The sequence below is a fragment of the Pieris rapae genome, chromosome 24 (assembly GCF_905147795.1).
Source record: "Pieris rapae chromosome 24, ilPieRapa1.1, whole genome shotgun sequence".
NCBI classification, from domain to species: domain Eukaryota; kingdom Metazoa; phylum Arthropoda; class Insecta; order Lepidoptera; family Pieridae; genus Pieris; species Pieris rapae.
The window spans coordinates 4,453,934-4,467,315 of NC_059532.1; the positions used below are offsets into that span (position 1 = coordinate 4,453,934).

The window sequence follows — 13,382 nt, forward strand, 5'->3', positions numbered from 1 at the left end:
TAGCTTACAAGTTACAAGTTATTTTACTGTACATACGTACTTTATTTATTGTAATTTGAAAATTGTTTTGCATACAGTATTACAAAGCATAAATAATATATGGATAAGTATTAATAAATTCAATAGTAATTTAAAGTTTTATAAAACCTCGAAAACATTATTCTTTCCAAGGATTTCGTTTAGCATTGTTTAATAGGATACTATAAATTTTTTGTGCCGAAAGTTCTTACAAACTTGAATAGTTGTGTCTTTGAAGCGAAAATTATGGCATTGTTGGAAAAAGAATGGTTTATTGAAGCACCCTGGGGAAGAATAAGCAGTGAGTACACATAAAATCTAGAATTTTTTATTTAATCATTTTATTTTCCGGGTACAAAGTCCGTAAAATTACAGTGACTAAAGTATTTATCTTAAACTCAATACATATATCAAAACTTATCTGGTGCATTTTTAATCTCATATTGACTTAAATATTTTACGACATAAGATAAAGGTTTGTGTTCACTTGAGATAGGTGTCCCATATGTTCAAGATTATCGCAAAAAAACTCTAACTCTAATCTCGTTTCTGTATAACACTAATCACCAGCATGGTTTATTAAGAAAGAAGTTTATTGTCAAGATCAAGGATTGTAGCCCCATTGGTAGACATGCAGAAAATATTTCTGCATCTATTTCAATATTAATTTGATTACTACCTTTTTCTTTCTTTTCAATATCTTTCCATAGTTATTGGTATTTTTAATATAGAGAATGAAATAGAAAGGATTCCGCATATTACTTAATACTCAAATTATCGTTTCAGTTATTGCATGGGGAAACTGCTATGATCCACCTGTACTGTTGTGCCATGGATCAATTGACTCTGCTGCATGTTTCAGGCCACTTATCAGACTGTTACCACAGAAGTTTTATTATATAGGTAAATAATATTAACAAAAACATAAATGTAATTGGATAACCATAAAAGACAGCTATACCAGCCCTGAAATCTATTTTGTTGTTGGGTGTGACAGCTGCCTTCTAAGATACTTCTAGTGGTCATGGTATTATAGAAGCCAAACAGGTCAATAGTAAACAGGTCAGGTGGTCTGTTTGCTTATTTTGAATAAATGTAAGCCAAACTATCACCAGCGGCACATTATTCCCATTAGAATATAAGTGGATGCTCCTATTTCACCATGCCTTTTGGAGATCCACTGATAGAGAAAAAATCTTTATTATGTTGTTTTATTAATAATTACTTAAAGATTACATGTAGACCATAGTGTAATGGTTGCAGCTCTTAACAAACATTTTCTTAAATAGAAAACTTGGCAATTAAAAAGAATGACAGAGAGTTTGTGGCAAGCGCTTCTCATCTATTCTACACCCTTGATTTGAAAATAGATATCGAAGCAAATTAATATGTTTATATTTATTTACCAATTACAAAAACAGATAGATATATATAATGGTAACATAGTTTTATATATCTTCCAGGTATAGAGTTGCCAGGTAATGGCAAATCAGACCCATTCCCACGGGGCATGGTTCTAACACTATATGATTTTGTGTATGCTGTACATGTTGTAGTGAACCACTTCAGATGGGAAAACTTTATTAGTATAGCTCATTCATTTGGTACATCTGTCGGTAAGTTCAACAAAAGTAATTAAAGTAACTTCATAAATCTATCAACATTGCTTACTTAGTTTCCTTGTTGCCTCCATATATCCGTGGATATCTATCATAAGAACCACTGAACCAAATTTGTTAATGATTTATTCTTTAGCAGAATGTATATATATATCACTTATTAAGTTTCTTAAAACTTAATAACTAGACAACTATGTAATTAAAATTATTATGTCAGCAAGGTACTGCTACAAATATGTTGATTTGGTGACTTATAAAACCATTTTCTTCCAGTGAAAATGTACAACTTATGTTATCCAGGAAAATTAACAAAGATTATAGAATTTGATCCGGCATTACATAGGATGGTGACCCCAGGAAATTTTCACAGCTGGTAACAATATAAACTTTATATTAGCTTTAAGTATAAAAATACTGCATATTTATAAAGTAACATTGGGTCTTAACTATACTTAACTGAAACTACTGGAACGATTTGAATATACATCAAAGTATTACAGTCAGATTTCTTCAGATAATATATTGAAAAGAAACTCCAACTTGGAGCCGAGACACCTCTTTCTAAGTTAATTATTATTTTTGTCTTTATGGGACTGAGTTTCAAATTGTTGCTATGATATTTCTTTTATAAAAACTGACAAACAGAAGTCATACTTACAGCTAAGTTTGACTTTCATGTGCCACGCATAGTATTTTGACTTATGACAGTCTTACTGAACGCTATATCTCGACTCAATGAATTCTACCTGACGAATTTCCAAGTCATGATTTCGTCTTGACTGCTGTCAAATATGTCAAACTCTTTTCTTTCTTCTTTTATTGTTTTATTAACTGTTTTTAGGTATCAAAAAACTTTTGGTGATTTTTTTAAAAACTTTGAGGAATATAACATGGATATTGAAAAAACTAAAAAGGTGTCTAAGGATGAGGTAGGTATATTGACTTAAATTTAAGTATGGTCGACCTTTTGTTTATATGACAATGGATGAGTGTAGGAACATTTGGTTTATAAGTATAAACTATAATGCTAAAAATATAAATAAAGAAAGGCTTTATTGAGTACATGGTTAAATTGTATAAAATTTTAGGCTCTACAGAGTTGTATGAAACGCCGCCATTTGTCAGAGGAACGTGCGAAGGAGACATTAGAAAGAACTTCTATACCTGCTGGTGATGGATTCATAAGGTAAGTAATAAATAATAATTTATATATATAACACTTGTGTTTTAATATTTATGTACTATTTTGTACCCATATGGAGCGTTCAAGTATTACGTCACCCAATTTTTGGACATTTCCCCCCTTATATATTGATTTAACTTTATGCAAGTTTGAAGTAAAATAAGTCAATGTTCAAACTAGCAAATCAATATTTTTGGCGCCTAAATTAAAATATGGTGTAGAATAAAGAAATTGCGCGCCAAATCAATGTTTCAAGAGCAATGTAGTTCTACTATTTTTTTATCTAAGTTTAATTAGGCATTGATTGGATAATCTATATTTTAAGTATTAAAGTAGATTAAGGATCAGGAATTTCAACATTAAAATACGTTATGATTGGTAAATGTTTATAATTTAGTGTATTTAAATTAAAAAAAAAAAACAAATGTTGTGGCCCATGAGGGGATCGAACCCGCGACCTTCGCGTTATTAGCACGACGCTCTAACCAACTGAGCTAATGGGCCAATGAAAGTTAGTTCGAAATTTTATAACGTTATTTTTTTATTTTTTTTACCTAACATGTGTTGGAGCCCATTACTTATTTTAAATTAATTTTGATATATTACACAAAACAATAAAAAATGAATTTCTAGTGTAAGTCACTACTTATGTTCCTCCATATCATTTCACGGTATACTTTTTTTTTTGGCTCTAACAAGGTTTGTGCATTAGTTGTTAGCTGTGTTGTGGCTGTGAAGTCTGTGCCGGCTCTAAAATTGTCACGTCATAGATTATTTTTAATCTATGACATGACAATTGACAATCTCGGGCTGCTAAACCCGCCACTTTTAACAAACACAAACTCGAATTAATTATTTTATTTTTCAGATACACCTACGATCGTAGGTTAAAAGTTCTACAAACGCCACCATTCACGCCCGAACACTACAAGGATGTTTTGACAAGCGTCAAAACTCCAACCTTGTCTATTGTAGCTCAAGACACAATCGACTCAGGGTTCTATAAGCTGACGCCATTTTTGCTGGACGAAAAGGCGTATCCGAACGGCAATTGTCGGATTAAAATTGTGAAGGGTTCGCATGATGTGCATTATAATAATCCGGAGTGTGTGGCAGATTATGTTACTGAGTTTTTGATGGGTGGTTTTAAAGCTAAATTATAGTTGCAATAAGTAAATGTTTTTAATATTTTTAATAAATAATCTTGCTTTTTATTCGATAAAAATCAATTTAAAGTTAAAGAAAACCTGTTATTGTTTAATATCTATATTATAAATTAATTATAATTAGGTTATTTGGTTTCTGTCAGTCAAAACTAGGGTTGCCACTTGCCACTTTTGTTTAAGAACTAAGAAAAAAGTGCATGGTATAAATAAAATTGTTTATTGCTTTATGCAGTATGTATTAACGTAGTATCTCGACGAGCCAATCGATAAATTGAGAAATAATATCACATCACAAGAAATAAATTATTTTCATGTACCTATAAAGTATAGAGGACCATTACCATAAATGACATACAATAATTTATTATAAAGTACAGGTGGCAAACTGGCAACCCAGTCAAAACAGTTGAGGCTTCACCAAAATGGGTAGTTTTGAGGTCTCACAATTCTTAAGCAGACATAATTTAGGTACCTATTTGAAGTTGGTTTAATTTTTATCGCCAAGTGAACTATATTTTTAACTTGTGATTAAGATTTGGGGATTTGGAATAAACTTAGATTTTTTAGTTCAAACAATGACACTTGGGACCATATTTAGAGTACCTATTACAGTAATGTAATTACGTGATATGATAGTGATGATGGATAATCCTTTGTATTTGTAATATAATTTTGTATAATCTATGTTGTGTAAAGTGCATTTATTTTTTATTTTAGCTGTTGGTGAAAGAAAACAATTTTATAATGTTGTTTTTTTTTTTGGCTTTTTTTCTTTACCTTTATTTATACAAATGTTTTTCATACTACTAGATGTTATATGCGTATAACATCTAGTAGTATGAAAAACATATATGATAGTTAGATGCGCACCAGTTTACCACGAATGAGTTAGTCCTACATTAATATGAATAATATAGGCTACATTAATTTTCTAAATATTTTTATAAATCAATGTCCATGTTGGGCAGTCTTCTCAGTAAATTTTTAGCACAAGTTTATATTTATATAATAACCCCATTTTATGTGAAGCTTTGCAATTCATTTTGTTTAAGTTTCAACCTGGTGCTGCAGGTATCTTTGTGCCAATTGAAATTATCTCACCCCAGATTAACCAAAATCAATTGCTTTCCAAATAAAGTCTGTACTACTGAACTAAAGTGAAAAACAATTGTGTAATTTTTACTAATATTAATGAAATTATATAGTTAGAAGTAATATATTAGTTAACCACTAAAAATGGATGTCCATGGGCTGCATTAGCTGCCCTTTCGAGCCTCGTTTTATCCCCTATTAGAAAAAGAGATGTATTAAAGATTTAATACTTATACTAATGGTATTACACACAAACCTTTTTATAATAACATAATCAGTTCTGTTATAATGCAAAAGCAAAACAAGAATGTCTCTACTCTTACTAACAATGACAAATCAATAATAAAAACTAATCTCACATTAAATTATTCCCTTGTACCAAAAGAAGGTATCATTTGTGCCCAACCACACATTATCATCAACTCGCTCACCATACTATGCCCTGCAAGAAAATTAACTACCAAATGGTCTTCAACAGTGGTAACATAAGTCATTTGAAGTGTACCTTGTGAAGGCACAAGGGACTTAAAACCATTAATACTGGCTTCATTCCAATTATCCCCATTTAATGCTTTACATGCATCTAATCTACATGGAAATGCAAATGGAGGGAATTCTATACCACAGGCCCATATTTTTTCAGAACTAATTGCACTGTCTGTTGTTCCAACATCTATTGCCTGAATCATATATTTTTTTTCTCCCAAAACTTGAACAGGAGCTAAAATTTTTCCTCTAGTTAGTTTTCCATCAAATTTTTCAGACTCATACAAAACCACAGCCCCCACATCTAGTGATACTGGGGCTATAAGTTTATTTCGTGGAATATTGTTGAGTTCATTAACAAATCTCGTATTTTCTTCTAATCTTATGAAAAAGTTACTAGGTGATTCTATGTGACAAACATGTACAAAGCATTTTGCCATTTCACCTCTATTAAATATTGGAACAACTGTTTTTCGCATAGCCTCAGGTAAATAAATCATAGATTGTTCCATTTTATTCTTGGAAATTAAAATCTGTAAAATATATAGTGACTTTATACATTCTTTATCCATACAAAAACATTTTTTTTTAAATTACGCGTTTGACACCGTTACCTATGTTTCTGAAGAATATAAATTTAACTATTAACGTTTATACAATCATATGAAAACCATTCAAGAAGATCTCTAGAAAGATTTAAGGTTTACAGTTAAAATGTTAATTAGAAATAAAAAAATAATAACAACTTTAAACAAATATCCATAAACAGTCACTCAAAAACTGACAATTGACAAATGACAACAGAAGTTGGAAATTTCAATAGGTATTAGCGTTACTCAAGTACGTCAAGTAGTGTAACCACTTACTTTCGTTGGGTATTGTCAAATTGGAATGTCAAAAATCAGCTGAGCTAAATCGTTGCTTCGATTTTTTGCTATTTGCTAACTGTCAATCGGCGATGTCTTCAAGTTCAGCTGTGTTTCACAGGAATTCTATAAAAACAAATAAATGTTAAATTAAATAACAAATATGTAAATATCGGATATGCATTTATAAGATAAACGCTACATGAGTTCGTAGATAAGGCTAAACAATAACTTTAAGGTGTGTATTTAATAAAGAAAAATAATGAATCCTTTGAGAGGTTATTTGATACGTAATTCAATCTTCATAATGAAACAACAAATAATGTTTCTGTTTTTGTTATTTATCAGCATTCACAGTTGTAAATACGTATTCAATAGAAGAAAAAATAACTATATATTTCTTCCGATAGCCAGAGTAATTTTTTTCAAGTTTCAATATATTAGTGAAACAAACATAACTTTTTATAAATGTGTTTCAGATGGCATTATTTAGAAAGCAAGACTTCTCACCTCCAATTTTATCAAAGAAATGGATAGCAATTAAGTTTAGACCAAATATGGTAATAACTATTTAATTAGACTATATATATTTTAGGGTAATTTCTAATGCCTATAGTTAAGTTAGTTAGTTAGCGGATTGGTATTAATTTATCTTATCATTCTTATTCATTAATCAAACCTAAAATTATTATAGTTGTCCACCAGCATGGAACCACCATCTGAATTTATAATATGAGTAATAGGAAAAATAGTAAATAAATCTCGTACACTAGTCTGTAAGCTGCAGAAAACATATTACATGAAAATAAATGCCCAAATTTAATATTGTGATTAAAAAATACTTTTTCCAGAACAATAGAACAATAAAGGAGGACTCTGAATAAATTGACATGTCTGCGTATGATCATGATAAGATAATGATAAAACAAATTTAATTTAGACCTTACTCATAAATGATTGTTAATTCCAGCTCATATACAGTCATGACAATATAATAACAATACTAGAAAGTGGTTTGCTGTTCCGTGAGGATAGTATTGAAGTGGAGCAAGAAGCCCCCTGTCCAGAAGTAGCCTGGGGCCATGCGGGGGGAACGGCAGGTGGTTGGCTTACGAAAGGGGAGCGAAATGGTGCCTTGATAGCTATTGCTGCATGTGTATTGCTGGCACCACCAAGAAAGTAAGTACTTTTTTAGTATATGTACACTACTTATACAATTACATTATATTCATTCTTTGTATGTTGGGCTGACATAGTATAAGAGCAGCTAGAGAGAGACAGTCTATAGGCGTGTTAGTCTGAGTCTGTTAGAGTGGTAGAATTTATATGAAAGAAAAAAACTGCATAAATTAAACATAAATAAATAATTATAATTATAGAAGTTGATAAAAAATGCTATGCTTATATAGCTTTACCGTGGCAGTCACTTCTGTCTAATTCTTTACTACCGTCAAGTACCCGCTAAGACGTGTGTCAGTCATTTTGGGTTCTGACATATTGAAGACAGTTCGTCCTCCTCCAATTCCTATAGAATTTCGAACATACATAGTTATCCGTATAATTATAATTCTCTGTATAGTTTCAACAAAATGACTCTCGCGAGATTGGCGTCCCTGGCGCTGATTCCGGTCGCGATTCGTGCGACGCATCGGTCGCATTGTCGCGGCGCCTTGCGACTATTGGTCGCGGTGATGCGCGACTATATGTCGCTGGTGCGTCGCGCGACTGCCTGTTGCCGGGAGTATGCCGCATTACATGCACAGTTGTAAGTATCTTTATTCGTAGTTTTCATTAATTCAGATAATGCTACTACGTGCCTGTCTTGAAAATCCCTTGTATATTGTATTATATCTTAAAATATATAAATCTCGTGTCACAATGTTTGTCCTCAATGGACTCCTTAACCACTTAACCGATTATAATAAAATTCGCACACCATGTGCGGTTCGATCCAACTTGAGAAATAGGATAGTTTAAATCTCAAATTATAGTCGCAATTTTAATTTATTGCAAATTATTTGTTTATTATTTGATACAATTTTAACAGATGGCGCTGTGTTAAAAGTACCAACGTTTCACATAAGTTCTCCTACAGTTTCCATTGAATAGTTTACTACTATGTAATATAACCAAAACCTTAGCCACAGCAATGCTTGGCCGAGTCTGCTAGTATAACTATATATTTGTTTTGTTAGCACAGGCATGTCAAAAGAAATAAATTAAAATTCTATATCATGATCATTTATGAATCGAATAGGCAAGTAGGTGCCGTCGACTTTTTGGGTTTAGCTGGTTTCCTCACGATGTTTTCATTGTTAAATACACATAGAAAGTCCAGTTGGACATCGAACCTATGACCTAAGAGAAGAAAGTCGCATGCTTTAGCCAAAACTGCTCAAAGCCTTCAATAGCTCACATTAGCTTAAGGCATCAAAAAGTAAAGAAAAATATTTTCCAATTTAGGGGTTCTGTCGTCTCAGCAATAGAATCAACCCATGCGATGCTCTACCAGCAACAAAAAGAGCTTCTGTTGCTAATGTCACGGGCATCGTCCGCGTTGCTAGGCAACGTGCCATGGTTGCGCGGCGATGTCGCCGTGGAGTGCGATACAGATAATTTAATGGTAAATAAGCATTTATTGTAAACTAGCGGATCCGACAGACGTTGTCCTGTCTACACGTCTTTAATTTCAAAATTTCAATTTTTATTAAGCCATTTTGATGAAAATTATTATTCAAATGTTATGACAATATCTAACGATCCAGCACATAGTCACACACGATATAACACAATGATAACAAAACTTTTTTTAAATTTCGGGACAGACTAAAATTAAAATTCGAATATTGTTTAAAATTTGACACTGCGATGGTAGCGCCGTCTGTCGGATCCAATGTAAAACATTCCAAAATCAATCAATCAACAACTAATAAATTAAAAAAACATTGTCCAGCGGACAAAATTGATGAATCTAAACCATTCCCAGATCCCCTTGAACACACACAAAAAATTTCGTCTAAATCGGTCCAGTCGTTTAGGAGGAGTTCAGTCACATACACACGCACACAAGAAATATATATATTAAGATATGTTTTAACTAGGATTTGTATATTTTTTTAAAAATACTGTTAAGTTTAACTGTTCAGCTATTGTTTATGCCTTGTCTATGGCAACATAGATTTGACACTTGAGATGTGGACAGCGCTTGTCAATCGTCAAATAGGTAATAAATTTTACATTACATTTGAGAATTGTGTTTTACATAACTGGAGCTTAAGATGTTGTTGCAAATATTTGAGTGTCGGTAGCAAAGTATGTTATTGTGTATGGCCATGGGGGCGGTATCATTTAACATCAGGTATTCTTCCTGCCCTATGTTCTATGAAAAAATAAAGAGTCGTAGAGGAAGAAAATCTATGAAAATTGCGTCAGGCCATTCCGTCAATTATAGTGTCTCTCTGTATCTTCACAACAATTACATTTGACGAAAGAGACTTGTCTCCATCTCAATTTTTTTCACGGTTTTCAAAGTCCCCCGACCCTTGAATCTTATCTTTAATCCCTTAGTGTCAAATCTTTCTGTCAACGTCAAGTCGCAGTCTCGCTGACTACAACTGCCCTAAAACATTCAAAATAAGCGAAGAATGTGAGAACTCTCGTTAAACAAGTTTTTGTTATATCCTGATGGTTATAGCAAATAAGCCTGAATGTGCTGTTTTGAGACACTGGGTTCATAAACATGCCCATATGCCGGGTGTCTCAAATCAACGTAGACTAATGAATTAAATGTTTTTAATTATTTTACTAGTTAATTAGTTTTTAGTTATAAGTCATAAGTTTTACTAAACTAAACATTACACTACATTTACTAACATTTACATATGGACTTGTTGATTGGTCTAAAATACATGATTTTTATTTTATTTTTATATGTTTTTAATTGGTTGTCCTTGTTCCAGAAACTTCACCACGCCTTTCTAGTCGTGCAATCCACTCTACTAAAATATATTGCGCTGGCGCATCATATCCCTTCACAAGCACTATTACTATACAAAAATCACAATGAAAGAATATACTGGATTCACAATGTGCTTATAGAAAATCTTACGAGAGAATTCAAAGACAATTTTGAATCCCTAGAGCGAATGTATCGTCTGTTAAAAAACTACGGTACAAAAGACAATGTGTTAAAAAAGCCAGGTTCAGCGATCAAAGAAACTTGGTTCTATTCAGATATACATACAGGTGTGGCAAGAACTAGCTTAGAACTAAAATTAGCTCTTAATAAATGTAATGACCTAGATATGTTCTTAGACTCGTGCGCATCAAACCAACAAGATCTAGATTTAGATGCTTTAAACAAAGATATCGACAGTATTATAGATGATGTAACAAAGTGTTTGAAAACAGTTCAAAGTTCACAGATTCGATTAAAAAAGCTACAAAATAAATTCCAAGAAGATCATACGGTGGAAGAGGACGAAGAACACGTAGAAGAGGCCATATTGAAAATAGAAGACAAAGAACCAGAGATAAGAGATGAAGTATTCTACTTTGTCAGAACAGATGACGATGACGCGCTACCGTCGGTCGCTGATGTTGTTACTGGTCCAGGAAAAAAAGAGAAAGAAACCACGAAATTAGTTCTAAATGAATTAAGAAGAAAACTAGTCGGAAGAGAAGATTTAATGAGAGAAAGAGAAAGACAGGCTCTAGCTAAAACAATGCCACAGCTTCAAAATATACCAGAATTTCCTAGACAGATTGATATATTACAATTCGTTGATCGTAAAGGTTTTTTATCAAAAATAAAGCGAGTGGAACGAAAGAAATTAAAATTAAAAAGAACAAAAACTAAAAAGAGCAAACAAAAATATAGATTAAAGATCTCCCGATATATAAATGAAAGTGAAATACTGAATGTCTATGAAGCAAATGCGAAACTGAATATCAAAAGCAGATTGTTAACAATTTTTAAAGATGAAAAAGGTTTTATAGTAACGAAATGGGTTAAAAAAGAAATCAAAGATAACAATTCTAGCGTTCTTTCTGATTTAAGTGACGTAGAATCGGAAACAGGAAATGCAAATGTCACCCTAGCTAATTACAAAGTCAACAAACAAGATTTAAACATATCGTCGTCTGACAGCGATTTTGATTTAGACAATAATGAACTACTGAATGACATAAGAAGATATAGAGCTGTCAGAAAAAAGAACTTTCCCGCGAAAAGGGCGTCCATAGATATGGACGAGAGTATGAAACCCATAGAGTATAGATTCGGAACGGGAATGGCAATGGCGTCCGTTTTACAGAAAAATAACGCCAGAGTTATGATGGCGGAAGAAGTTTTTGTTGGTAATGGCGAAGTTTCAGAAGATAGTGGCCATGATGACGATGCGTGATAAAATGTAACAACTGCTTTGGATTTCTATGATTGATTATTTTTTATCAGATTAATGACCGGAAATTTCTATTTCAGATGATTCGTATAAAAATTCAATTTTTTAAATTAAAATTTAATTAATATTGTAATTATTTTATGGCTTTTTAAATCGTACTAGTCATTATAATTAGTTTATATGTCAGGGCAAGGCGCAGAACAAAATAGGCGAAATATGTCAATGAATAAATTATGTAATAATTAAATAAAAACGTGATTAAAATGTAGAAAATGGTCTATTCTCTATGATTAAGCTATTTTTAGGTATACCGAAATTTGTCATAAAGGTCTCTTATACCTAGAAAATTGCAATCATCCACAAGACGTAAATTTACTGTCTCCATATTAAATTTACTGTCTTTTATAATTCATAGAGAAAAAGACTCTATTTCTTTGTGAATTATATTTAACCATTTTTGATAAGCGACAGTTAATTATTATCATTGTATTCACTTACTCCGCTGGCTTTGCTAACCAAAAAGTGTCTTGGCCTCCGTTGTTTTAATCATGATTATAATTTTAATGAAGATTTAATTGTAATGTTTAAATAATAAATATTAAATTATAGGATCTAGTTTTATTTCTCAATCCCCCTTTCCTCTACGTCAAACATTAAATTAAAAAAAAAACGACTTAATAATGTCAATTATCAAGAGGGCGAGACGCTGCGCGTTGACATTGAATGAATCAATTAGCCTTTCATTCACATTCTCCTCTCCAATCCGTTACACTGTCAAAACTATTTATTGCTACATGTATCTAAATTATACAATATCTACAAAAATACACGAGATAATAAAACTAAACATTAAATAATCATAGACATATCATTTATTACAAACAAAACAATAATCAAAGAGAAAAACTAAATAAAGGATATAATGAGAGGTATAAAATTTTTTTCCTTTTCCCATTCGGTTCGTCTCAAGCATGTAATGCGAGTGTGCTGTGGCTGTAAATGGCCCTGGCTTAGCAATATGCTGAGGAGCAGAGTGTTCCACAGTGCTGGTCATTCTGCCAGAGACCACATCAGCTAGTTTGCGCCTCAGTCGCAAAAAAAAGAATATATTAACACTCAGTAGGAAATGATAATAATTATATTAGTAAAGGTTAGCAGTACCAGGAATTCTTGTCTAAAATGGTGTGAAGTAAATTAAATTAATGGTTAAAAATAAGAATATCTGATCAGCTGATCAATTGTGTGCCTATTAGATTAACAAAAGATCATGAAACAGATATACAGAAATCTGAGGCCTAGGCCTAAAAATGTTGTAGTGCACTGATTTATTTTTATTTTTAATAAAATATATAAAATAACTCCGTACTTGCATTATCAAACAGTTTATGGGATGTTCTATATTTATAAATCACAACCCATTTTATCTTTGTTAAATTGATATATTTCTTCACAAACAACGGTAATTAATTTATATTCTAATAGAAACGCTCAAAGGAAAAAATACATGCTCACTCGTCTTAAAAGTCTATTCTGAGTGACGTCTGTTTTCT

At 32.0% G+C, this 13,382-nt stretch overlaps 2 protein-coding genes, 1 long non-coding RNA gene and 1 other non-coding gene across 5 annotated transcripts; 2 read left to right on the forward strand and 2 right to left on the reverse strand.

The window, feature by feature from the left end:
* Window positions 1-2: 2 nt before the first annotated feature.
* On the forward strand, window positions 3-4,034 carry LOC111000512 (serine hydrolase-like protein). The gene is made up of 7 exons (XM_022269968.2): window positions 3-319; window positions 805-921; window positions 1,482-1,634; window positions 1,911-2,010; window positions 2,479-2,566; window positions 2,726-2,823; window positions 3,689-4,034. Exons 1-7 carry the CDS (start codon window positions 265-267, stop codon window positions 3,981-3,983), a joined length of 906 nt encoding a protein of 301 aa, XP_022125660.2. The 5' UTR covers window positions 3-264; the 3' UTR covers window positions 3,984-4,034.
* On the reverse strand, window positions 3,251-3,324 carry Trnai-aau. The gene has a single exon. It is a non-coding gene; the product is annotated as a tRNA-Ile (tRNA).
* Window positions 4,035-4,167: 133 nt separating the features above from the next.
* On the reverse strand, window positions 4,168-6,324 carry LOC111000513. The gene is made up of 2 exons (XR_006751022.1): window positions 6,179-6,324; window positions 4,168-6,097 (listed from the first exon to the last, which is right to left on the reverse strand). It is a non-coding gene; the product is annotated as an uncharacterized LOC111000513 (long non-coding RNA).
* A 134-nt stretch (window positions 6,325-6,458) lies between these two features.
* LOC111000516 lies at window positions 6,459-12,440 on the forward strand. 2 transcript variants are annotated; one of them, XM_022269971.2, is made up of 6 exons: window positions 6,468-6,668; window positions 6,910-6,990; window positions 7,401-7,609; window positions 8,010-8,195; window positions 8,894-9,053; window positions 10,390-12,440. In XM_022269971.2, exons 2-6 carry the CDS (start codon window positions 6,910-6,912, stop codon window positions 11,833-11,835), a joined length of 2,082 nt encoding a protein of 693 aa, XP_022125663.2. In that variant the 5' UTR covers window positions 6,468-6,668; the 3' UTR covers window positions 11,836-12,440. The 2 variants fall into 2 exon arrangements, with proteins under 2 accessions (XP_045489670.1, XP_022125663.2); XM_045633714.1 differs by lacking the exon at window positions 8,894-9,053 and having other exon boundaries at window positions 6,459-6,668; window positions 10,390-10,519.
* Window positions 12,441-13,382: the final 942 nt, after the last annotated feature.

Bases quoted from the DNA above. Each gene is read 5' to 3' on its own strand.
- LOC111000516 (XM_022269971.2), top strand. From the start codon at position 6,910: ATGGCATTATTTAGAAAGCAAGACTTCTCACCTCCAATTTTATCAAAG. The intron at 6,991-7,400 runs GTAATAACTATT...TGTTAATTCCAG, and splicing joins TTAAGTTTAGACCAAATATG to CTCATATACAGTCATGACAA. The intron at 9,054-10,389 runs GTAAATAAGCAT...TCCTTGTTCCAG, and splicing joins GCGATACAGATAATTTAATG to AAACTTCACCACGCCTTTCT.
- LOC111000512 (XM_022269968.2), top strand. From the start codon at position 265: ATGGCATTGTTGGAAAAAGAATGGTTTATTGAAGCACCCTGGGGAAGA. The intron at 2,567-2,725 runs GTAGGTATATTG...ATAAAATTTTAG, and splicing joins AAAAGGTGTCTAAGGATGAG to GCTCTACAGAGTTGTATGAA. The intron at 2,824-3,688 runs GTAAGTAATAAA...TTTATTTTTCAG, and splicing joins GCTGGTGATGGATTCATAAG to ATACACCTACGATCGTAGGT.